Source organism: Rhinolophus sinicus, chromosome 11 (genome assembly GCF_057876585.1).
Source record: "Rhinolophus sinicus isolate RSI-liver-muscle chromosome 11, RSI-T2T, whole genome shotgun sequence".
Lineage (NCBI taxonomy): Eukaryota > Metazoa > Chordata > Mammalia > Chiroptera > Rhinolophidae > Rhinolophus > Rhinolophus sinicus.
In genome coordinates, this window is record NC_142511.1 from 10,760,902 (window position 1) to 10,785,580 (window position 24,679).

The 24,679-nt window shown below is 55.0% G+C and overlaps 1 protein-coding gene across 4 annotated transcripts in view; it reads left to right on the top strand.

The window, feature by feature from the left end:
• The window catches only part of KIAA1614 (KIAA1614 ortholog), a 42,936-nt gene extending 18,883 nt beyond the window's left edge, over nucleotides 1–24,053 (top strand). Inside the window, exons 4-10 of one of the 4 annotated variants that reach the window (XM_019733836.3) lie at nucleotides 5,530–5,676; nucleotides 9,882–11,443; nucleotides 12,559–12,715; nucleotides 14,420–14,678; nucleotides 17,579–17,706; nucleotides 18,489–18,673; nucleotides 22,821–24,053. In XM_019733836.3, coding sequence (XP_019589395.3) covers nucleotides 5,530–5,676; nucleotides 9,882–11,443; nucleotides 12,559–12,715; nucleotides 14,420–14,678; nucleotides 17,579–17,706; nucleotides 18,489–18,673; nucleotides 22,821–23,014 — 2,632 coding nt within the window. In that variant the 3' untranslated portion in view covers nucleotides 23,015–24,053. Of the gene's footprint in view, nucleotides 1–5,529; nucleotides 5,677–9,881; nucleotides 11,444–12,558; nucleotides 12,716–14,419; nucleotides 14,679–17,578; nucleotides 17,707–18,488; nucleotides 18,674–20,852 lie in introns of those variants that run through there. The other 3 variants (XM_019733913.3, XM_019734001.3, XR_002137551.3) reach the window with 3 other exon arrangements.
• The last annotated feature ends 626 nt before the right edge of the window (nucleotides 24,054–24,679 follow it).

Consider the following 24,679-nt stretch of genomic DNA (forward strand, 5'->3'; position numbering starts at 1 on the left):
CCTGGCACCATGTTCTGAGGCTGTGGCCGTGCGTCATGATGGCCAACCTGACACGGACCGGGACTCCTTCAGGACATGCCCTGGCAGTTAGCCCCTCCGACCTTCTCAGGGTTGGAGGCATAAATCGTCCTGCTTCACACTCAGTCAAGTTTAGCATCAGTGCGGTTCAGTGTTGCAACTAAATAACCATTTTGACCAATTTACTCAACATGTATCTAATTATGTCCATAATTGTTACTGCTCTACGTGGTGATGAAACATGGTGATGAAACAAGAAGCTCATGACATGACGATGCCGGCAGAGCTAGATAGTTACTGTCTGACTGAGGGGACAGGCCCAGCTTGTTGGGGTGTAGTCACAGGGAGAGTCAACCATGGAGGTGAGACCCTCGAGATGCCAAGGGCACACCAGAAGTGCCCCAGGACCCTAAATGCTTAGGGTCACATGTAGAGGCGACCTCCCTTCCCTGGCTCCTAGGTTGTCCCCTCTACGGAGGACCAAAAGAAGACCTGGTCCTAGAGAGCCAGACATCCTGTGGCCAGTCCTTCCCGCTAGAAAACCATGCCAGCCAGCCTTGCCACATTCAAGCCATTGTTATGTGCCAAGTACTGTGCTAAATGCTGTGTCCATATTCTCATTTCAGCTCTTTTATTGTGTCTGTTTCACTGACAGAGAGACCCCTCTGGGGAGAGGTTAAGTGACTTGCCCAGCATCATACTGCTACTAAGTGTTGGAGCCAGGACTCGCACTCAGAGCTACTTGGCTCCAAGGTCTGTGCTCTCACCCTTAAGCTGCACTTCCACAAGCTGTCTCTTTGTGCCCCCACAGGCCACTCCTTGAGTTAGGGGTCTGAACTTCTGCCTCCCCCACCCTGGTGTTCTCAGATGTAGGCAAAGGAGGGTAGGTGACAGGCACCATTGGATAAGCTTGTTTTTCTCCTAAGTCACTGTTGACATGATTCATGAAACGGGGTTTTCATTTGGGGGGAGAGGATGAGGGGAGAGGTGAGCACTTCAGGGAAGGCAAAGTGGGGCCAGGGTTTTCAGTGGCCTTGTCTGTGGGTTGACGGGGAAGGGAGGCCTTAGAGACAGGGGAGGGGAGGAAAGGGAAATGCCGTCCTCAGCCCTTAGCAACCCTGTGAGCTCTCAGCCTCTTCTTATGTAAAATGGCCAGGACCAGCTTGGCCCCTTCCCTGTCTTGAGGTCATCTTGTAATCGGCTTACAGATTGCCTTAGGATCCCAAATTAACCCAGCTGGAGCGAAAAGTGTGTGGAGCCAGAGGAGCAGTCAAAGCCACGTGTACCCTGGGCCCCATACCACAAGGAAGTCAGTGCAAAAATTACTCAGGGTCATGGGGCTGCTGTGAGCACCAGGGCGACAGGCAGTCATTTCAGAGGCTGTGCTATGACCCAGCCTCTCTGGTTCAAATCAGGACCTTCTGTGTGAGGGATCTTGGGGCCACCCGAGTATCTTTGATTATTGAGCCTCCCGAGGGCTTTAATGACTTCTCTGCTGGGGGGAAATAGAGAGGAGAAGGTCGTATGTTTTATATGTGCTGTGATGAAGGAAGTTGGGAGGATTGCCTAGGTCGTTGATTTGCCCCATCCCTGTGGCAGAATCATGCCCATTTATCGATACACAGCCCAGTCTCCAGTGTACACATTTCTTCATGAGAAGAGAGGGAGCAGCAGAGAGCCCGCCTGCAGCTGCTCACACTTTGGTGGGTCCCACTTTTGGGGTCGCTGTTGGGATTGCTGCGGTCAAAACTCTCTGCCCTGAAGCAGGGCTAATAATAACGGCAATAATAATAATAAATGCTAACATTGGATTCTTACCAAATGCCCAGCTCTGTGCTAACCTCTTCTAAGGGAATCAATCTCACTTAATAACTGAGCCTTTAGTTAGCTGATGAGGAAACTGAGGCCTAACCCCGTAGTAACCTGTCAGGGTGACACAGTTGCATTCCAGAATTAGACCCTGGACAGGCTGCCCCAGAACCACTGCTCCCAGGTCTGTCCTGTCAGCGTCCTGCAGCCCTGGGAAGAAGACGCCCAAGCATCATGGAGCACATGGCCCGGAATAAAAAATTCCGGGCCTTCCTTTCCTCTTCTCCTCACTCAGGAAACTGCACACAGTATGACAGCAGGAGAGTTCTCTACTTGGTCATCAAATGGCTTGATAATATACAAAAATGGAACAAATGCTAAGCAAAAAGCTTTATATAGTATGTTCTCTACACTAGATATTTTCCCTTTACCTGCTGCATCTTGGAATCTGGGAAGTGTCAGGTCACGTTACTTTCCAAATTATTTCCTTAATTCATGTTCCTGGGATGAAAGGGTTAAATCCAGACTTGCTGGAGCTTATCGTTTTAATCCGGGTTTATAATGGCTGCAGAAAGAGGCCACTCTGTCCCATTGACCTCCCTGGCTAGGAGAGAAATGGTAATTGTCCTGACTTGAGCTCTTGACCTGCCTGAGTATGAGGGGAGCTGAGCTCAGAGCTAAGCCTGTCCCTCCACCAGGAAACTGGCTTAGCCAGGGAGACCAGAGGGGAGCGGCCCACACGCTACCCTTTGTCCTCGGGAAGCAGCTTAGGACTCCGGTAACTAGGAGGGGAGAGAGAAGGGCCGGAACACTCCTGTGCAATTCCAGTTGTCCCTAACAGTTAGGTCTTTGTAGGGTTTGCTGCTCCTCGAGGACCAAACTTCTGTGGTGTGAACCCCCCAGGGAGAGGACCTCAAAGTCCCTCACCCCACCTTGGGGAGCACCAGACTACCTAGCCAAAGGCCCAGACTCCTAGGGTACTGAGTCCTCTCCCCTATCCAATTCCTGTTGTTTACAGATGGGGAAACTGAGGCCCAGGGAGGAAAAGCACTCAGCCACTTGATCTGTATACCCTACCTGTGAGTGAATGAGTCCCAGATGTGCAAGCTTTCAAGAAAGAGTGACAAACGCTGTCTTTTCTTAGGTGGAATTGCCTTTGTCTAACCACACACTAACTGCCCCAATCCGTTCAGGAAAGTTCCAGAGGAATTGTGAAAGCTGGGATTGTGGGTTATAGTCCATGATGGGAAGGTGTTGGCTCCAGGCCTGTGTGCCCTTGGTGGACGCCAGGGTCAGATTAGACTGGAAAGGCTCCCTCACATGGAAGAGTCTAAACCCGTCTGCTGGTGGGGTTGGCGCCCCTGGGGTGGGCCAGGACGATGCAGCGATGGGAGATGGGCAGTTAAAGTGGGCCAGGCTCCTAGTCCCACAGCCCCGCACCTGCTTGAGCCTGCCTCTGGGGTGAAGGAATGCCTCCCCCGCAGGGCCCATTAGGGCCTGCCCGCTCCGGGTCCTCCATGACTCGGAGGTGCTTGCCCTGCTGACGTTGGCTGCCATCTGTGAAGGTGACTGCCACTCTCCCCCTTGCTCAGTTTGTTTACTCCAGGTGCCTACAAAGCCCTGCTTTTCTAATCAGTGGAGAAACCAGCTTTGTCTGCCAGGAACCAGAGCAGGGCAGCTGATGGGAAAACAAAAAATACCAGGTCCAAGTTGAGGGAGAGAAAGGAAACAGCAAAGCTGGAATATGGCTTAGGAACCTGGGGCAAGGCTGATCCTGGAAGCATCAGGCCAGCTGCCAGGGGCCGTCCTGCCTGCCCACCAGGTCTTGTGACAAATGCCCTCCGACAGCCGGGGAAGCACAGCTGCCACTGGAAGGCTCTGAGCGTGCGGGCGAGCAGCCAGCAGCCCCCGGCTGCAGGGGCGGCTCTCCGGGCTGGTAACCTCATTATCTCTGCTGTCGGAGCAGGAGCCCCAGGGAACACAGCTGCTCTCAGCAGCGCATTGGAGGAGCTGCCTGCTCGGGAAGCTGTGCAAAGGGAGGCCTCTCCTGCCAAAGGAGGCTTCACAGAGCAGCAGGCCTGGAGACGCATGTTCACATCGCTCCAATCGACCCTCCTGCTTCCAAAACTGTGCCTGCGCCCTGCCAGGGTTCACGGGCACAGATGGCGCCTTTATTCTAGCAGTTCTTTTTTTTTTTTTTTTTTTACCCCTTGGGCTCCAAAGCAGGGTTAGGTACAAATCATAAGAACAGGAGAGAGAGAGAGAGAGAGAGAGAGAGAGAGAGAGAGAGAGAGAGAGAGAGAGAGAGATACACGGAAGGAAGAAAGGGAGGGAGGCAGGGAGGAGGGAGGAAGGAAAAAGCCCTAGACTGCCCAGAGCTTGTCCAAGGATTTCCAAAGGCAGCCTCAGAGTTGTGCCACTCATGTCAGTCATCTGTCACCTGCACGGCCACTTTCTCAGGTGACATACTGGGTGGGTAAAGCATGGCGTTGGGCAGGTGGCAGCCTGAGATCTGGGCCCTGCTGAGTGTCTCCCTGCTGAGCTCCTCCAGTGGACCCTCCCCGGTGAGGACAGCTCAGCGTATGTGACAGTGAGGACAGGAGCAGCCAAAGAGGATGCTGAAGTCACCTCACAGAGTGTGTCTGACTCCAGCCACAAACATCTGCAGCCAGCCGGCCCTGGGACCCAGGAAGCAGCGGAAACAGGATATGGGAAGGATGCTGGAGGCAGTGGGGCGGCTGTTGCCTGCTCTGCTCTCAGTTGCTGTTCGACCTTGAGCGATGTGCCAAGCACGCCTGTCTGCTCCGGAAAACCCTCATCTGTCAAGTGGAGAGCACACCTGCCCTCGGCCAGCCTGGCTGGGAGCGCGGGCTCTGCGCAGAGAAATGTCTTGTCAGTCAGAGGCGGTGGGGCTGCTGTTACTGCTGTAACCCGCTGTGGGCTGTATGTCACTGTCTGGGAGACAGCTTTGAAAAAGGGCTGCTGTCATTTTCTGCAGCTCTGGACTGGCTGGGGAGGCAGCACACATGTAGGTGGTGAGGGCTGGTAGAGAACCCTTGTTATTATGAAAAATCAAGCCATTTGCTGACTTGGTGTGGGTTCAGCTCAATTTCTCTCGGCCCTCAATGGATGCCTGGCGGGTTTCGATTGGGAGCGAGGCAGAAAAACAGCAGGACTTATAAAAATGTCATTCCCCCAAGGGCAGGGCCCTGAGTCCTTGTTTCTGTGTGTGTGTGGGGGGGTGCAGGGTGGTGCTGGGTGAGCTTGAGTGGGTATGTGTGGGTGCAAAGAGACAGAAGGAATGAAGGAGGTGATGCGTGTAAAGACCATCTGGCTGGGCACAGGCCCAGCCCAGCAACCCAGGCCCTTTTCTCTCCCTCCCTCCAGAAAACTCCCGCTGTCTGCCCAGGGAAGGAACAATAGAATAATGTGGAGACTCCCCTACCCTTTTCTAGATCTTCCTGGGGTCTCTGCCTCTGGTCCCTGAGCAGATGTCCAAGATGGGCCAGCTCCACAGCCCTGTCCAGAGTGGCTCAGGGCCAGGCCCCAGGCCGGGTGCCCTCTGTGTGGGAGCTGGACGAGGACGGCTGCACACGCAGGGCTTTTCCTGGCACCGCCATGCCTAAGGCTGGTAAAGCCCTCCTAATCCATGTTATTTTCTACTCCCTCCCCCACCCGCTCTGGCCTGTGTGCCACCTGCAGGACCTCTGGACCCAAGCCGGAGCCCGTGCTGAGGAGCCCCAGGCATGAGGAAGGCAAGCATCTGCTGCAGCGTGCCCGCATGAAAGCCAGGACCCGGCCCCTCCGTGCCAGCCATGATATCGTGCCCACCGTGGCCCAGGGCAGCCGGTGAGTGGGGCCTGGGCCGGGCTGGCCTGGGAGGGCTGCGGCAGGGAGAGGAGATGGGACCCAGCCCAAGTGGGACGGCTCACTCCTCCCTTCTGCCTGTGTGCATGTGGTTCCCACATCAAGCACTTGCTTTAGCTCAGTGAGTGGGTCAACACACTTTACTGAGGTACTGAGCATTCGAAGGTGAATAGAACATAATCTGAGCTCCCCGGGGAGACGAGGTCACTGTCTCCAGGAAGAAAGACAGGCAAACAATCAGTACAATTCTGTGGGCCGTGGTGTAGGAGAGGGAAGAGGTACGTGCAGGCCTGGAACCCTGAGGCTCCACCTGGAAAGGACGGGGGAGGCTCGAGAGGAGGTGGCTTCTAAGCTGGGCCTTGGAGGAGATACAGATATTCGCCGGGCAGATGAGGGAGGCCAGGGTGAGCATCTGAGGCAGAAACCATGAGCAGAAGCACCATGCTCAGGAGTTCGGCCAGGCTGGAGCCTGAAGGAATGCTGGGTACATGGTGTGAAGGCCAGAGAGCTCCCTAGTGGCCGGTTGTGCGGGCCTCCAGGCCAGCTGAACAATTGGCATGTCTCCTGCAACAGCTAGTACCTACTAAAGGGTTTTCAGGGGCTGGGTAGCATGATCACATTTGTGTTTTCAGAAAGTCGTTCTGGCTGCAGGGATTGTTGCATCTGGGGGCTGGGGGCCAAGAGGAGGCTGCACCGTGGTCCTGGTGAGATGTGACACGGAGGATGGTTTGCAGATAAGAGATTGCCAAGAGCCAGAAACAAGCAGGTTTAATGAGGCAGCAGAGAAGTTGATAAGAGACTCCAGAACCAGAAGACTGGGTTTGAATTCTGGCTCTGCCACTTATTAGCTGCGTGCCTTTAGGGAAATCTCAGTGCCTCAATTGTCTCATCTGCAAAATGGAAATTATAATAGTGTCTGTATTACAGAGTTGTTGTGAGGGTTACATGAGTTAATATTGGTAAAGTGTTTAGAACAGCACCTGACATGTAGTGAGTAGTACTCTATGCATGTTACCTCTTAATATTAACTCATTTACAGTTGTCCCCCCTGATGGGCAGGAGATATTTTCCAAGATCCGCCGAGGATGCCTGAAACCTTGGATAGTACCGAACCCTACACAAACTATGCTTTTTCCTGTACTTGCATAGCTTTTCACTGAAGGAAGCACTCTGCAGCTTCTCTGGCATATCTGAATTGTCGGCATCTCTACTCTTGCCCTTGGGGGCCACTATTAAGTGAAATAAGGGGTACTTGAACACAAGTACTATGATACTACGACAGTTGATCTGATAACTGAGACAGCTACTAGACTCCTGGGTGGGTTGCATGTGCAGCGTGGAGACACTGGACAAAGAGTGGATTCAAGTCCCTAGTGGGACGGAGCGGGACGACATGAGATTTCATCTCACTACTCGGAATAGCGCGCAATTTAAAACTTATGAATTATTTATTGCTGGAATTTCCCATTTCATATTTTCAGACTGCAGTTGACCGCTGGTAACTGAAAGGACAGAAAGTCCCCACAGCTAAGGGGGAACTACTGTAATGAACTGGATGGGGACAGTGTGAGAGGGGGGCATCCAGGATGCAGCCCAGGGTTCTGACTTGGTGTCTGAAGGGTTGGTGGGGCCTTAGCCAAGGAGGGAAGCTTAGGTGCAGGGTCAGGCTTTGGAGGGGTTTGCCCAGAGAGCATCCACTAGAGATTCTTATCAGGCAGTTGGATACAAGGTCTGTAGAAGAGGAAAGAGGTCAGAACTCCAGACTTGGGCATTACCCTGATTTCACGATGCCAGAGCCATGGGTGAGGGTGAGTGCATCAGGGTGAAGAGACGGGAAAAGAACAAGTTCAAGGACATTCTGACCAGCACTTTGCATGCATGGCTGCTCTCTGATGACATCCCATCCCCACTGTTGTGCCTGTTCCATGTACGGTGTCCCGCAGAAACCACTTACACCTGGAGGTCACCACACCAGCGCTGGCACACCTGGGCCTGAGGTGGGACTGCCAGCCCACACCAAACTGCACCAGGCTCAAGCAGGACCCCCCATCTGAGTGGCTGACAAAACCCGCGGCTTCCTTCGCACGGTGGGCCTGCTGGTTTCCATCACCACCCGGCACAAGAGGGAACGAGGACTCTGAGTGGAACTGAGCCATCTGCTCTTTGATGGGAGTTGCTGAACCCACTCCTGAAAGGCAGAGGACCCGCACAGCACCTTTGAAATGACCCTGGCATGAGCAGAGGGCGGCAGCCTGCCTCAATGTCCAATGTCACTGTGACCTAAGGAAACGGCTCAGGAGACCCGATACCCTGGCTGGCAAGAAGTGCCAGACCAGGTGCCCTTTTATTTCCACATTTGGTGCCTCATCTCCCTCTGGCTGGAGGGCACTCCTTAGGAACGGGCATGGCTTCTCTGCAGCATCCTAACTGTTCTTCTCTGCACATAACGGGGCTCAGAGTCTTCAACTTCCACAGAATCCTCCTGTTCCCCTGTCAATAGGAATGTAGGTTGGGTTGGGTAGCCTCAAAATAGGCAAGCAGACCGGCCAAACAGATCTGATTGTAGACACTTACTCTTGGACACTTCCTCTTCCCTGTATCATGTCAGCAGCTCACAACAACCCCAGTCATTAACCTTAAAGTAGGTTCCCCTTTGCCAGGCTGTCCCCTGGCTGTAGAAATGCTATAGAAATGCAAGGTGACCCACTTTAGCAGCTGCTGTGTCCAGAAAAGAATTACTTTGACTTGGCAGCACTGGTGAATCCTGAGAGGGCAGAGCTGAAAATCACTGCCAGATGCTTGCTGCAGATGCTTCTAAAGGTTACGTTTGTCAGATCACCCTGGAGAGCCACGCTGAGTTAACATGGAGATGCCACACAGGCCCTGGGCCTCAGTTAGATGCAGGAGCTCCCCACCCCCATCCTCTCCAGCCTGGAGGCATCACTGCTTCCAACGAGCAGTTTGGTGAAAGGTGATGGAAGAGTGGGGGCGGCAGAGCCCTCTCCAGAGGCCTTCTTTATCCTGGGTCTGGTGGGGGTGGCTGGGGCACGCCTGAACAGACAGGCAGGCTTTTCCCAGGAGGCAAAGGGGCAGCAGGAGCTGCATTTTCTGGAAACAAATCCCCGTAGATATCGAGCAGCTCTTGGAAGCACATGCTTGTGCTGTTTGGGGGACAGGCACACCTACTCCAGGGAGGGCAGAACAAGCATGTCAGCACGATGCAGGGCCTGGGAGGTGACACCCTAAATGCCATTGTCCCCTGCCAGAGTGGCTGTGTGAAGACTGGGTCGCACTGATTGTGTGATTAGGACAGCATTGCTGCCGGAAGTGGGCCTCCAGCAAGGGGCCTTCCCACCCTTCCCATAGGGCCACTCGAGTCCAGGTTCTGAGCCAGATAGAATCCTGCCTGGGAGGGAGGAAGGCCTCAGCCTGAGAAGCTTGGCAGGGGTTGTTTGCTCACTGCTGAGGTGCCTCATTTGCTCCGCACTTGTCCTCCCAATCCTCATGGCACCTTCATGCTCTGTCCACAGCCACAGTACCTCCCAGAGCAAAGGCTGATGCCAGAATGAGGAGACTCTTCCTAGCCCAGTAATTCTCGTCCCAGCTGTGCAGGACCAGAGTGTGTGTGAGGGGCTGGGGAGTGGCAGGTACAGGAAGGGGGTGTGCAAGCTGACAAGACGAGCCCCCAGGGCATCGCTCACTGTCAGAATTGTGTCAACGAAGAGAATTAGGAACCCCGAGTGAGAGCAAGAAACCCTGGCTTCAGATCCCACACAGTCGGTCTCGCACACGCTTCCCATTAAACCTTTCCAGCAAATACAGTATTGCCACAATTCATTACCAGATGCTGTGATGGCCAGGGCACTTCCTCTCTCTCTCTCTCTCACACACACACACACACACACACCACGAGGACTTTGATGTCGTCCTTCTGTACGATCCTGAGTTTAATAATGTTTCACCTTGAATCAGGCTGAGTGGACAACGTGGCAAAGACAATAAAGACCGTCGTGATGACTTTGTTTAGCGCTGTGTCTCAGGATCAGGATGGGCTTGTAAGCTACTCGGATTTGCTGCCTGATTCCCCAGGAACCTGCCTTGGGGGTGTAGTTACTGACTGGCGTCGCCTAGGGTACCTCCCTCCCCACCTTCTACCTGTGACCTCTCTCCTCCTGTCTCCCCATCAGAGATGGCGGGAGAAGCCCAGCCCTGGACCGGAGGACGCCCTTGGCCTGCAGAGAGCAGCTCCAGAACGGAAGCACGAGTGACTCCTCCAGCGGGGAGTCCAGCAGTGGGCAGTGGCCGAAGCGGGGCCCCTCCCCGTCCCACGTCCGCTTTGAGGACGAGTCTGCCCGAGAGGCCGAGTCCCGCTACCTGGAGCGGCTGCAGCAGCGCCAGCGCCAGGTACTGAGCCCCGCGCTGCAGACGGGCGGCCAGGGTCCCCTGCGCTCCAAGCCCGAGCTTGCAGACTACATCGCCGGGGGCCTCCAGCGCAGGGATGCGAGGGAAGGGGCTCTGCACGGGCTTGTGGGCCGCCTGGACCAGAGGGCCCTCCCGGCGCCGCTGCCCACACGGGGCAGCCAGAGAACGTGCAGAGCCTGCGGCAGCTGCATCGAGGACCGACGGCCTGTCCAGGGGAAAGCAGCCCCCAACCCCAGGGTCCCCCAGGAGCGCGAGGCTGCCTCCGGGCTGGAGGGACCGTCGGCTGAGCCCCTTGGCTCCTGCGGCCTGAGCGCCCCCGTCTGGCTCCTCCCCGCCAAGCAGGGGCTCCGCACCGAGTGGCTTCGGGAGACACACGTTGGAGACTCGGTGCGCGCAGAGGAGGTAGACTCAGCCCTGGACAGCACGGACACATCGGACAGCTGCAGGACCGACAGCGAGGAGGCTGGGACCTCGCAGCCCAGCAGGGCCCGCGGCCCGGCCCGAGGCAGCAGCCCCCGTCCGCGGGGCTCCAGGCCTCGAGGAGGCCACAGATGGTCCCGGAAGGAGCCGTCCGAGAGCCCTCGGGCTCCGCACTACCTGCCTGGCGTTGATCTCAAGGAGGTTTCAGATGAGGCAAAAGAAGGCAGAGGACACACGCCTGAGGGGGCTCTGTTCCCCAGAGAAGACGCTTTCTCTCAGCCTCCTGCGCAAGGCTCTGAGAGGGCCTCCCTGGGGTCCCAGTGGCAACCAGGACCAGGAATGGGAAACCCCGGTTCTCACCCTGTGGATTCCTGGGCTCCGTTCAGGAAAGCCTGTGCCACCACCTCATTCATGAAGCTGGCGTCCCCTGGGCCAGACACACAAACCCAGGTTGTTGAAAGTCACGAGTCTCTGGAAACGGAGCCCCTGCAACAGAACCACGACAAGCTCTCTGCCCCGCATCAGGCCCAGCAGCCAGCTGCTTCCCTGTCCCCCGAAGGATGGGTGCCAACTCCTCCCTCTTCCCGGAACACCACCTCACCTGGGTCTCACCGGAAGGCAGCCCTGGCTGGGCCTCGCAGGCCAGGTGACCAGGGAGAGACTATGGACAGCCCCCCATCTCCTTCCAGAAGTGTAGTGCCCACGGCCTGCGAGCTCAGCCCCCCGCAGACCGAGTCCTGCAGCCCCCACGTCCGCCAGCCACTGCTGACCCTGTCCACCAACAACTGCAACAACAGCATACCTGGGAGGCTGCAGGAGCCCTGGGGAGGCGCCATCCATGAGGGCGGGGTGCTGCAGGGCACCCGCAGCCAGGAGCCCGAGGAGCCCCTGGACAACTGCAGAGATGGTAAGGGGCTGCCCTGGGGCTAGGGCACCAGGCACAGTAACCAGCAGGCAGAGCTCCCATGAGGAGCGTTTGGGTTATGCTCTGGCGCCTGAGCCCTCCCAGACCCCCCGGCCCTGGCAAGGATGTAGGATGTCACCTCTGCCCTTGAAAGGGGTCCTCGTATTGTGGGCAAATCCCTGATGTTGTGACAATTTGACCACTCACTCTTAGGCAGAGGTGACAGGCATGCCCCACGTGGCCTTGCCTTATTGTGCCCACAGCTCTGGCAGCCGGGGATGGGGTGGCTCAGGAGGGATCCAGGGCTTGGAAACAGTGTAGGGAGAGGGCAGAGACGACAGGCCATACGGACCTTACCGAGGGTGTGGATGCCCCCGCCTCCCCCACGTGCTGGCTACCCCTCCACGGCACACAGACACATACACTTTCCCTCTCCCTCCCTCGCTCACGTGAACCTCAAAGAAGCAGGTCCCACCCTGAGGTCGCTCCCCCTCTGCTAAGGTGTGGTTTCCTTCCCTCAGTGGCTGTAGGCTGGCTGCTAGCGGCCCCCAGCCACTTCCTGGGAGGTTTCTATTCTGAGAGCTGCTGACCTTTCTGGGCAGCCTGGCCTTCACCTCCCGGGGCCTGGAGTAGAGGCCCAGGTGAGGCTCCTCCTTTCATTATTAGCCAGGAGGTCCTGGACACGTCACCTAACCCCTCTGCACTCCAGGCTCCCCTGATGTTACCTGAGGAGAATAATAGAACCTGTCTCCTAGGAGCTCATGAAATAATCTCTGTGGAGGGTTTAAAGCATTGCGTAGTTCATCATGGATGCCCCAGGAATACAAAACTTCCCCCTGCTCCCAACTGTGTCTCGATATAGGAGGGACATAGCTTATCACAAGCAGCCCCTTCATTTCACAGACGTTTACGAATCATCTGCTGTGTACCAGGTGCTGTGCCGGGGTGATGGGGTGACAGCAGTAAGACCCCGTCACTGCTTTGTGGGTCTCACTGCTCGCTGGGGGCCTCTCCAGCTTCCTCTGGCTCTTCTGCCTCTGGATTGGACATGTTCTCTCCCCTGATCATGACCTGTGAGGCTGGGTCAGTGACACGGGAGGTCTCTGTCGTTGTGGCAGGAGGACTCCAGGACTGTCTCCCCTCCACAGATGTCGGCACCATCAGCTCTGTGGCTATCACCCTCTCCCTGGCCTCAGAGGAGCCAGAGTCCAGCCGGGAACCAGAGGGAGGTCTGCAGAGGACAGAGCTGAGTTCCCAAGGGCTTGTGTCATCCGGGTGAGTGACAAGAGCAAGCAGCAGCCCTGACTGTAGGGGGTGGGGCCCGGAGACTCTAGGTGAAGAAAGAGCCCTGTTGGAGTGGTCGCACGACTGACCTTACTGCTCCCAAATCCTCGCATGGTACCCCTATATTCCTTTCCCAACCTGTTCCTGTCTAAGGTACTTGATTATTCATGCAAACGTTTGTTGAACGGCCTCAAGCTCCAGGCGCTGTGCTGGACGCAGCTGGCCAGCCAGTCCCAGCCTCCCGATGCTCCAGGATCAGGTGATCTGTGTGTGGGGCCTTGCTCCTGGCTCTGGGCTTGGAGACCACCAGACGCTGCGGAAACAGCCCGCATTCACGTTTCCATTCTCTCGAACGCGTGCGGTCTGAGCCTGTGCTCTGGGGCCTCAAAGCCTGGGCGAGCCAGTCCCCTGGTCGGGGCTTCCTCCTGTCCACTATGCACCATTCCTGGTGACGTGGCCCAAGGTGTCACCTGCACTGAGCGCCAAGGCCCCATCTCCAGCCCTGTGTGCTCCCCAGAACTCGAGACCCCACATGTCCACTAGCGTGTCTGAGAGGACTAACTGAATTCTCCATCGCTGCTGACAAAAACTGCTTCTCCCAGCAAACACAACACTGGCCACAGCACGCTCACGCCCCAAATCTGGTGTCCTCTTGGCTGCTCTCTCTTCCTTCTCTGCGTCTCTAACCCCCTGGCCAGTCCTCTCCGGCTCCTGCATCCAGCTGTACCGCGTTTCTCCTGGTCTAAGCTGCGTCCCTTCTTTCTGTACGACTCTTAGAGGCCACGTGCCCTCTGCCCTCACTCCTGCCCCCTCCAGTTCCTTCTCCACACAGTGATGGGGTGATGGGGTGACAGCATTAAGACCCTGTCAAATGCTGTCAAAGGGATCTTTCTAAAACCTTCATTAAATGATGTCATTTCTCCTGCTTGAAACCCTTCCGTGCTTTTTCCTCTCAGAATAGACTCCAAACCTCTTCCCTCGGATCACGTGCTCCGTGTTATCGGGCCTCGGCCTGCCCGTGTGACCTCACCTGGTGCCTCCTTCCTCCTTGCTCATTACATCCAATCCTATTGGCCTGACCCTGTTATGTTCTTGAAAGCACCGGGCCTCTTCCTGCCGTAGCACTGTGGTGCCAGCTGTTCTCTCACCCTGGAATTCTCACCTCCTGGCTTGGCAGGACTGGCCTCTTCTTGCCATGCAACTCCCAGTTTAAATTTCATCTTCTCAGAGAGTCCTTTCCTGGTCAACCTGTCATTGTCTGCTTCACCCCACTCAGCAGTCACTGGTGGTTTCTCACTCTGTTTCCTAGTCTGCTGTTTATAAGCTCCCGAGGAAAAGGACCTTGTCTGTTTTGTTTACCACGTACCCTCATTGTTTGCCACATGTCCCAGTGCCTGCAAGAGGCCTGGAAGAGGTTCTCAAGAAATAGTGAATGAACAAGTGAATGAATAAATGACTGGGTGACTCCACAGTTGCGTGTGACACCAAGGGTCTTGTCTGAGCTGTTCTCCCTAAAAGCTACCCACGCAGAGTCCCACGGAAGCCCGCTCGGCCTTTCTTTCTGCAGCCTGGCTGTCACTTCCTCCACAAGACATTGGTGCTGGCCCACCTGGGGCCCACAGACCCTTAGATACAGCCTGCCTTCATCTCCCCCAGCCCTCTCCCACCCACCTCACGTCCACCCTTGCGTTTCAGAGCACTACCGGGGGTCAGTGCGAGACCCGGCCCACCCTCAGCTGCCCCTTCTGACAGGAACAAGAAAAGCAGCAGCAGCATCGCCTCCACCCTGGGGCTGAAAAAGTTCTTCTTGGCCCTGGGCCAGGGCACCCGGCCCAGGTTGGGCAAGTCCCGCAGCTGCAGTGTGGAGCAGCTGCAGTCCCCGCTGCCTGGCTCGGCTTCACACACCAGCACCCCCAAAGTGAAGAGAGCCCCATCGTTACAATACCTGCATCTGGTGAGTCCTAAGGGCCCAGCCAAGGGGTGTGTGAGGCCAGTGGTGGTGTAGCCACCATTGGAGTGAAAGGAGAAAGAAAGCACACAGGCGGCCCCCGCCCGGAGGCCAAGGTGGAGAAAAGGAGGCTGCTGGCTTCCCTATACTTCATCCCTGAGGCTTGAGTTCCCCTGGACACGGTGGGGGTAGCGGCATCCACACTTCTGTTCTTCCCCCAGCTCCCCGCGCCCGGGCTCATCTTAGATTCCTCCTTCAACTCTGCCACCTCTACCAAGACCTGGAGTCGACTACCTGGTCATTCTAGAACCTTCTTCATGGTCTCAGTGACTCAGTCTAGCACAAATCACTTCACACCTGGATTAGCTCCACGCCCCCGTGACTGGCATCCCTGCTGCTCCGAGCCCTGTCTTTTCCCCGTGGCTCCCAGAGTAGCTCCTTCTGATCAGCAAATCTGGCCTTGCCACCCCCTTACGCAACACCGGCCATTGGTCCCTCGTCACCCTCAGATAAAGTTCAGCTCACTTGGCAGTGCTGAAGGGTTTCTGTGATCCGCTTTCGTCTCTCACCACTCTCCTTCTCACACTTGACCCCAGTGATCCTTGACCTTGCAGTTCTGTAATCAGGACACACATGTCTAACTTTGAACCTTCACCTGGAATGTTTCTCCCACCTTCCCTACCTGCTAATATTGGCTCATCCATCGACACTTCAGCCATTGCCTCCTCCAGGAAGTTGCTTCCAACCCTTCCTTGGGCTCAGCTCTGGGCCCCTGCTCTGTGTTCCCATCTCATCCTGGGCTTCCCGCCTTCGTGGAACTTGCCACATGGTATTTTAATTGATTTTTGTCTGTTTCCCCTCGCTGGAATGTGAATATCTGAGGAAACACCATTGATCTTTGTGTTCCCGATATGCAGTATGATGGCGGGTATGGTAAATGTACTCAGTACACGGTGGGAAGGAGTGAAGGCAGAGCGGCCTCCCCATGTGCAATAGGACAGACCAGCAGAAGCTCACTGACTCTCAGCTAGCTTCCTGGAAACGCTGTTCTATTCCAGGTGTTTTCAGGTACTGTTTGTTCTTCTATTCCCTGCACCCCTCCCCTGGGCAGAGCGAAGTAGGTGATTATGGTTTGGGGCACTGGAGGAGAATGCAGGCTGAGTGGAAATTCCACTGGTTGTCTGGCCCAGGAACACTACCTGGGACGTGGTCAGTGCTCAGTAAGTATTTGCTGGATGGATAAACGGAAGGCCAAGCGATCATAAGCTGGGAAGGGGAGCCTAGACTGACATTGTGCTCCAGGAACCCACTTTCCTCCTGACATTAATTCGTCCCTGTGTGTCTGCGCCAGAGCACCCAGGTGCACTGCCCTCAGAGCTTTGGTCTCTGTAAACCCCTCAAGGGAAGTGACGACGACGTTAGGGTAGTAGAGGAGCGGGCAAAAAGAAGTAGGAGGCTGGCCGAGACACGGTGGGAGCAAGTGCAGGAGGACTGAGCGGTGGAAAGAAACGTTCAAGAACTGGAGAAAGAATCCGTCTCACCCAGCAGTGTTGATGACAGCTACTTCCTGTCAGACCTGTGCTGCCAGGTGTGTGTGTGTGTGTGTGTGTGTGTGTGTGTGTGTGTTTGTGTGTGTGCACGGAGAGGGTAGGCGGATGCTACAGCAGTTTGGTTTTCATTTTGCCCTCCTGAGTGGGCAGTGGCCCTGTTCTCACACACGACCTCCAGGGGTCGTGGCTCTTTGACCTTTGAACCTGCATCTGGAAGGCTCTCCTCCCCTCGCCCCTTTCCCCTTTCCCTAGGGAATGCCTGCTTGTTCTTCGGGTCTGAGTTATGCGTGACTTCTCCCAGGAAACCTTCTTAAACTCTAATACAAGTCAGCCCCTCTCCGAAGTTTCTTGATCATATGCTTTACTTCTTTGGAGCGTGGATTCCAATCATAATAAATGTCTTTAATATTTGTTTAAAAGTCTGTTTCTCCCTGCCTCCGTCTTCATCACTCCCACCTCCCACCTTCAGTGCGGCCTCCTCATTGGCTCAATTTCTAGCACACAGATCTGATCTTGTAACTCTTCTGATTAACGTCACTCAGGGGCACCTCAGGAGGCCATATGACGTTCTCCCAGGGCTGGCCCCGGCTCCAGCCCATCTCTCATCCCCTCTGCAGCCTATGACCATGAGTATGTTCCAGAACCTACCATGCTTTCTCTAGTCACTCCATGTCTTTGCATCTGCTGTTTCTTCTTCATGGGGCACCTCACCTCTGTCTTCACCTGGAGAGTTTATGCGTCAAGCCCCACTCAGGTGTCAGCTCCTCTAGTGTCCCCAAACGCCCTAAGCCAAGCGAAGTCTCTCTCTGCTTCCCTGCACCTGGTTCGCGCTTTCAGCCGAACACTTACAACTGCACTTAGGGCTTTGACCTTACCTGTGCTCACCCACCCCCATCACTGGGGGAACTCCTGAGGTACTCACGTTTTGTCTTTTCCGTCTTTTTATTCTGTGTTTTAAGGTACACACTTAGATAAAAATTTTTGAATGTAAGTGATCATAAAAGAATCACAAAATAATATTTATGATTTTAACTCTAAAATTGTAGTTATTCTATAACTTGCTTTCACTTTTTTCTTACCAAGACAATTAGATTTTCTTAATAAATGAGATAATTAGTATTATAGTACTAGTAAGTTATTTCAGCCAAAAAAAAAAAAAATGAAAGTTCAGATCACCTGTGTAGGCCCATCTAATTTGAGTAAGTTACGGAGATTCCTGTTGGACACTTTGAAGTAATGACAAAAACGCTACCACTACTTTCTTGCAGGGCCCTCAGATTCATGGTTGGGGTCAGGTCTGTCAGGCCCTTGCAGGGGGCGCTTTTCTCACCTGCAATATTGTATCTTTACCACTAGGTGTCACCCCCTCACCAACATCGAAAAGCTGCCTCCTTTCAGAACCTCCATTCTCTGCTGAGCGGCAAGGTGGACCGATCCAGCCTCTACCTGGTAGGGGAGCCAGGGGACGACAGTGCAGCTGGCAGGTAAGAGTGGACAAGTGAGCAAGTGGTTTGGAGGATAAACTCAGAGTAGACAGTGGAGCTGTAAGCTTAACTCTTTCCTGCCTCAGCTGCATGGCCCTGAGTGGGGTCCCATTCCGAGAAACGGACACCAACTTCCTGACCCTCAGGTGCCACAAGAGGCTTGGAGCCCGTACCTCAGTGCCCTTGCCCTGTGCGATTGAGCTCTGAGAAGGTGTGGCAGTGCTAGAAGGGGTAGAGTAGGAAGGTTTGGTTCCTCGGTGCCTCTACTATCTGATGACATCTTGAAATCCGAATGTTCAGAGAGCTTCTTAGCCCAGTTAAAGATCCAATTAAAGCTCCAGAGGCAGAGACCCCAAAGAGGCCCTTGACCTGTGAGCCTGCCTACAGAAACCCCGCCCTCTCTGATGAGACCCTGTAGGCTGGCTGCTCTTACCCCGGGCTCCATGGAGGGGTTTCGGGGGTCCATTAATTCCTGGAAATTTTATATAAAATCATAGCTTTCACCAGGTTCTCAGAGAGGTCTCCGCACCCAAAAAGATGAAAACCCACTGCTCTTGGGCGGGGCGGGGCGCTTCTGGTTTTGTGGCGCCGGGCTCTGAGGGACCTCCAACGGCTGTGAGGAGCAGCACCTCAGCCCTCGCAGGCTCTTCATGCTGGTTAGATGTGTGGTGCCCCGGCAGCAGCTCCGCCAGCTAAGAGGCAGCAGTCATCTTTAAGCCAAGGAGTGACTGGGGCCCAGTGCCCAGCCCTCTTCCCTCACTCTGTCCTTGGTGCCCTTGCAGGTTAGCCAAGGCCCCACCCCGGCGTGCCCTCAGCGTGGAGGATGTGGGTGCCCCCAGCCTGGCTCGCACAGTGGGCCGCGTGGTAGAGGTGTTCCCTGATGGCACAAGCCAGCTGCAGCTACAACGCTCCCCGGAGGGCACTTTTGGCTTCTGTGTGGCCTCAGGGAATGGGCGCCGGGACTCAGGTATGTCCCCTCCACTTTCTGGGCTCCTCTGTCCTGGGTCCTCAGCAAACCAGTGGTGCCTGTGGCTGTGGTCAGAGGCATGTTCTGGTCTTTGGCTGAGCAGTGGAGCTCTGGACTCGGAGAACCTCTTACTGAAAAGACTGGAGTCCTCCCCATAGGGGCTCTTTCTGGAGAGTCACAGTGTGGGGCTGCCGGAGGGGGTAGCTGCCGCAGGCTTCACTCCACTGCCGCTCTGCTGTGTGCTGACGTTCTCAGAGTCAGAATCGTGAAGGCCAGCTCTTCACTGGAGAGCGAAAGGAGATTGTTTGTGCTTGCCAGTTCTCAGAGGCGATCCCTTTGATGTGGCTGATGTGTTCAAACGGTTCCCCCCTCTAGCTGCTGAATGTGTCTGGGCACGTGGAGTGTGCCTTCCTGTCTGTGCGTCCGGGTCCCTCCCTCAGGGCTGGCTCCTGGGGGTTATGTTCACATGCATCCTGGCTCCAGCCCTGGCAGGGTCAGGGAGGGGCTCTGGGCATCCTTCTGCACTTGGCCAGATCTCAGTTGTCCTTTACCCGAGGTCTGAGCTCCAGAAACCACCTCAGGGTGAGCCCTGAAAGATGCTTCCCAGACGCAGTGACTAGGGATGGAAGACAGGTATGCTAGAGGCGAGGAAGAAGCGAGGAAGAAGAGAGAAAGGGAGAGACAGGCACAGAAGGACTAGCTCAGAAGCCTGTCCTGCTGGGCTCTGCCGAGGAGGGTGTAGCTCTATGCTCTGATCGCTGGGATCAGTTCTTTAACCCGGAAATGGATCTGCCTGCTGCCAGATTTGCAGACTGCAGCCAGCTCTTGCCTCTGTTCCCTCATTCATTATTTCAGCAAATAGATACTGAGCACCTCTAGGCGTTGCCAGTACTGGGGACACAGCAGTAAATGGAATGGACAAACCCCTGTCCTCAGGAGCACACATTCCAGTGAGGGAGACAGACTACATCTACAAAAAATATACATTTTATATGCTGTGTAATACATGGCAGTGAAAAGTGCAGAGAAACACACAAATGAAGAGCAGGGTAAGGGCCCGAGGGTAGTGACTGGGGGGCGGGGGTGCCAGTGGGGCAGCTTTTCTGAGCAGACGCTGGAGGGAGGGAGGAGCCATGTGGTGTCTGGGGGACAAGCATTCCAGACAGAGGGAACAGCCAGTGCAGTGGCCCTGAGGGGTGGCAATGAGCTCAGCCTATTGGAGGCGCTGACTGTGGGCGGGTCAAGCTGAACAGAGCGGCCAGGGGGAGAGACAGAGCTGAGCTCAGAAAGGGGCGTCACACCAAGTGAGGGGAACGGTGGGGCTGGCAGCAGAGGCCGAGGAGCTCTGATTTACACTTTTAACAGGGTCACTGGCTGCTGTGTTGAGAACAGATTCTATTGGGCTTCAGGCGGAACCAGGCAGACCAGAGTGAAAGCTATTTCAATAGTCCAGGGAGGACAAGATGTTGGTGGTTTGAACTCAGGTGGCCATGGAGATGGTGAAACACGGTTGGATTCTGGTTGACTTGGAGGTAGTTTGGACTCAGTTTACTGATAAATTTTCCATGAGTGTGAGAGGTAGAGAGGAAAAGTTTCTCCCACTTTGCACCTCAGGAGGGTACAACGTCCGTCCTCACAGGAAGATGGCATTTGTTGACATATCTTGATTACCACAAAGCACCCAACAGGTGTTAGCCACCTGCCTTTTCTTAGCTTCCTCTCTCCTTGGGTGAGGGGAATAGGCCCCCAAAGAGGCAGCATGAGGGCCTAGAGTTAGATAACATAGCACGGTTTATACTCCAGCACCTCTGCTGGCTGTGTGACCTTGAGAAAGTTACTTAGCCCCTCTGAGCCTGGCACTTTTCTTCCCTTCCCTCTTCAGAAAGAGAATGTATTTGGGGAGCAGAACTCCAGATGGGTACTTGCATGGTCTGCATCATTTGTCAGTGTGAAATCATACACAACTGGGCATGCACTCTGCCCTGCCATCCTCTCCAGAAGTCCCTTTCAACCCCTTTGCAGGCAGTGCGAGCCCCTCCCCCATCACCTGTCATGGAGTTCTGATGAGCAGGGGTCTGTAGTCGCCAAGGGCTCCTTGGTGCACTTGGGCTCTGCCCTGGCCTGCTCCCTGGGGTGCCCCTCACCTGGGTCAGTGTGAGCTCTTCCCTGTCCTGCCCAGGTGCTGTCCTGCCCCTGCTCCTGCAGCTGGCCGCTGGCTGTCACACAGAGATCCCCCTGCACGTGAAACGTGGCTGGTGCTGGTGCCTCCTTGTCACAGACTATCCTCCAGCAGCGGAGGCTTGTTTCTCCTGGGACTCAGAGGGGCTGTGAGCGGGGGCCATTCACGGTCCTTGCTAAAACATCAAGATGTTGGTGCTACTTTGCTGGCTACCACATCCAATTCTCGACAAGCATGGGAGAATGGCAGGCTTTGCCTTCTGCTTCTGACTGAAGACAACACAGAGATCATACATCCTTAACAAAGGCCACTTCCCATAGACAATAAACGCCTACAATAGCAATCTCTCTGTCATATTTTTATCATGACTTGCAGTTGTGAAGCCCACCCGAGAGTCTCCCAAAATGGCTGGCATGACATCAGTGTCTAGTCCAGCTCTGGCTGCATTCTTCTGGGTTTTCTCACCGTTCCCCACCTGCCCTTCCTGCTGTACAGTAGCCATTTTTGCAGACTCCACCACTCCCCACCTTACTTGCCCTTCCCCCCATGCCACCAATGTGCAGACAGGGCAGGCAAGCAATTCAAACACTCAGACAGAAGAGGTAGAAGATAGGGCAAGGGCTGGGAGACAAGCCTGAGCAGCTGAGATGACAGATATGTCTGGTCGGGTGGGAGACAGCCTTGCAGAAAAGGCTCAGCTTGGCGGGGAAACACAGAAAGGGCATTCGACAGCTCAGACCAGGGATGGGGAATGTGTCAAAAGATTGGATTTGCTAAACCCAGAGCTACAAGCTTCAGGTGCCTTGGAGGAGATTTCAGTGTGCTTCCAAACCAGAATTTCAGAGGGTGGGCTCTGAAAAGCTTGACTTCTGTTGGACTGAACAAAGGACCTGTGGGGTTAGGTAGACTAGAGAGATGTCTTAAATGGCTTCAAGCCAGAGACAGAAAGCAGATGAGATGCCCGTTTGGGTCCCTTCTGAGGAAGCTGATTCTAGGAAGAGGTGGAGAGTGAGGCATGGGCCGCTGCTTGTTGTGGAGGGAGCCAGCGAGCCGAGCCTGGGCTGGGGAGCAGGGAGGGTGTTAAGGCGGCACAAGCTACCCCAGTGTGTGGCCAGGAGAGGCCGGGGAACCAGCCAACCCAGCCCACAGGCCCCACAAAGCCTGTTCCATGGACGTGGGTTCCCAGAATCGGACCCAGGAAAGGAGAAGCGGGTTCTCCCCAGGATCTGTCTGCACTTTAGAGACCCAGGAATGGTCATACTGGCCAAGCAGGGCCTCCTGGGGGCAGTGGATGGGAGAGGGTGTGTGTGACAAAAAGTGAGCTACCATGACTTTGAATGTGAGGTTGGACTTGTATATTTCCTGGGTTTTTGCCCAGAGGCCTCCAAATTGCAAGTGAGGAACCATAACCGAGGAAGACGGAGGCCAGGGCTCGTCCTAGACAATACCGGGGAGCAAACCAGGTTTGGGTTGGCCCTCAGCACCCCGGGGATACCTTCCCCCCACTGCAGTGATTTGGGGGCAGCCATGGAGCTCGTTTGTGGGTGCCCCCAGCACAGTACCAGGCACATCGTAGGTCTTTTTCTCAGTTTTTAAATATTATTTTCCTCCCTATTCTGCAATCAAAACTTATCTCAGAAAAACCTAAGATTAGCTCCTTCACACTGGGTTATAATATGAGTAACAACAGCTAAAAGCGTTGTTTGCATTAAGGGCATTTTAACAGAGAAGATGGAGAAAGGAAGTTCTACCATGGAGGCGGGCACACTGTATCTATGTATAAAGCCGGTTGTGGCTGTGAGGGGGACTGATGAGGGTGTGTGTGTGTGTGTGTGTGTGTGTGTGTGTGTGTGTGCTCTGTATGAACACCTGCCCCCCCTCTCCCCCCAAAACAGCACCCACCTGGTCAGCATGGCAGACAGGCATGTCTTTACTTCATATGTTAAATTCTCCTGTTCTCCTTTGCAGGGCTCTATGTGCAGGAGATGGCGGACACGAGCACGGCCAAGCTGTACTCGGGGCTGCTGGGGGTGGGGGATGAGATCCTCGAGGTGAACGGAGCCAAGGTTGCAGGGCTGGGCTTGGCTCACGTGCAGGAGCTCCTGGCCCACGCAGAGAGCCTGTCACTCCGTGTGCTGAGGCAGAGGCCTGTCCCACGGTGACCCACAGGGGCTTTGGCCGTCACTGTCACCCCTCAGAAGCCACGAACCACCCCAGGGAGTATGACTGGGAAAGCACTGCCCAAAGCTGCTGGAAGAGCAGGGTGGCACGACGTGAACACCCTGGACTGTGGCTGGGTTTTTGTGATTGACCACCCTAAAGAGAGGGAAGGAGCCTGTGTGCGTGTCTTGTGTAAGGATGTTAATTTATGCAGAACCAGGGAAAGATATGTGGGTGTCCATGCCTGAGGTGCTGTCAGCAGCTTCCTGCACCTTTGCTGGCAGGGGCAGGAAAGATTCAGTAGATCCTTCTGTTGGTCCCTGAGCTTCGGTCGCCTCTCCCCCAAGTCCCATCCCATCCTGGTCAAGGGCTCCAGCAGCTTCCCACACTCCAGAACCAAAGAAATGCTGGGCCGTACTGGCCTGGCACCTGCCTTTTTCAGTCTCATTTCTCCCAAGTCCCATTTGACATCTTTGCTCTTTTTCCAGAAATGGGTGAAGTGTCTCCAGTAACAGCCTTACAGCCACTGACCACCCATTCCAAAACAAAAGTTAGGACATGTGGTCTGTTGTAAGAACATCTGAGAGAGGTTATCTGGTAGCCAGAATATTAAGAACTTTTTTGATATATAAGGTTGAAGGAAAAAGTGAAACAGACCAATTTCAGGGAAGGGCTGCTGTGGCCAGTGAGACTGGCCAGACAACCTCATCCCCAGCGCCCTGCCTTCGGTCTCTACCCAGCGTGAGGCTGAAGCTACCAGAGCCTGGCCTCTCTTCCTCCTGTCGAGCTTGGACACTGGGCTGTATGTAGCTCATGCCAGGCTGTGCCCAGCCACAAGCTCTCTGTGCAGACTCCCTGACAGCAGCTGTGGTGGCCGGCCGGCAGGGCAATGGCATGGCACAGGCCAGGGCGATGGGTTGTCCCACCTGGCCACTTCCTCTCTCTAGGCTTGAATACTGCCCAAAGGGTTAGGACTTTCTGTGAGTGGACGGCTGTGTGTCAGTCTTAAATTATTAAAAAGCAAAGCTGTAACTTCTTCCATCCTGAGTTTTTATATTCTGGGCTGAACGCTCACTTGACCTTCACTAATCATGAGCAGGGGCCTGGAGTGGGGGAGGAGGAGAGCAGACAAAAGCTCAGCATGGGCTGTGTTGGGCATCCCAGAGGAGAAGGCTGAGGAGGCGCCCAGGGTTGGGGTGACAGCTAGGGTAGATGCAGAAGCCTCCAGAGACAGTCCTTGGGCTGGGAGAGGAGCCCTGAGCAAAGTGCATTTATCAGCAGGAGACAGAATGGAGCTAAGGGGACTTGCATAGATGCAACTAGGGGGGTGAAGTGGGCGGTTCAGGGCTGTTTTAGAATTTGGCTGGTACAGGTTGTGGTTACACACATACACCCTTCAGAGTTGGGTTAAGATGAGTGTTGCTGCAGCTTTCAGGGAGAAAGTTACTGAAGGAGGCATGTGGCCTAAGGGAAAGGTGATGGGAAGGGCCAGCAAGCCTGTGGAGTGTGTGTAAGCGAGTGTTCTCCCATCCTAGGGTCTTATCCTCAGGAGCTCGTTAAAACCCCTCTTTACTGCCCCTGCAGGATGGGGAAGCTGGGCTGACCTGGGGTGGAGCATAAAGGAGGAATGCGGAGGTTCTAGAAAGTGAGCAGAGGGGCCAAAGCAA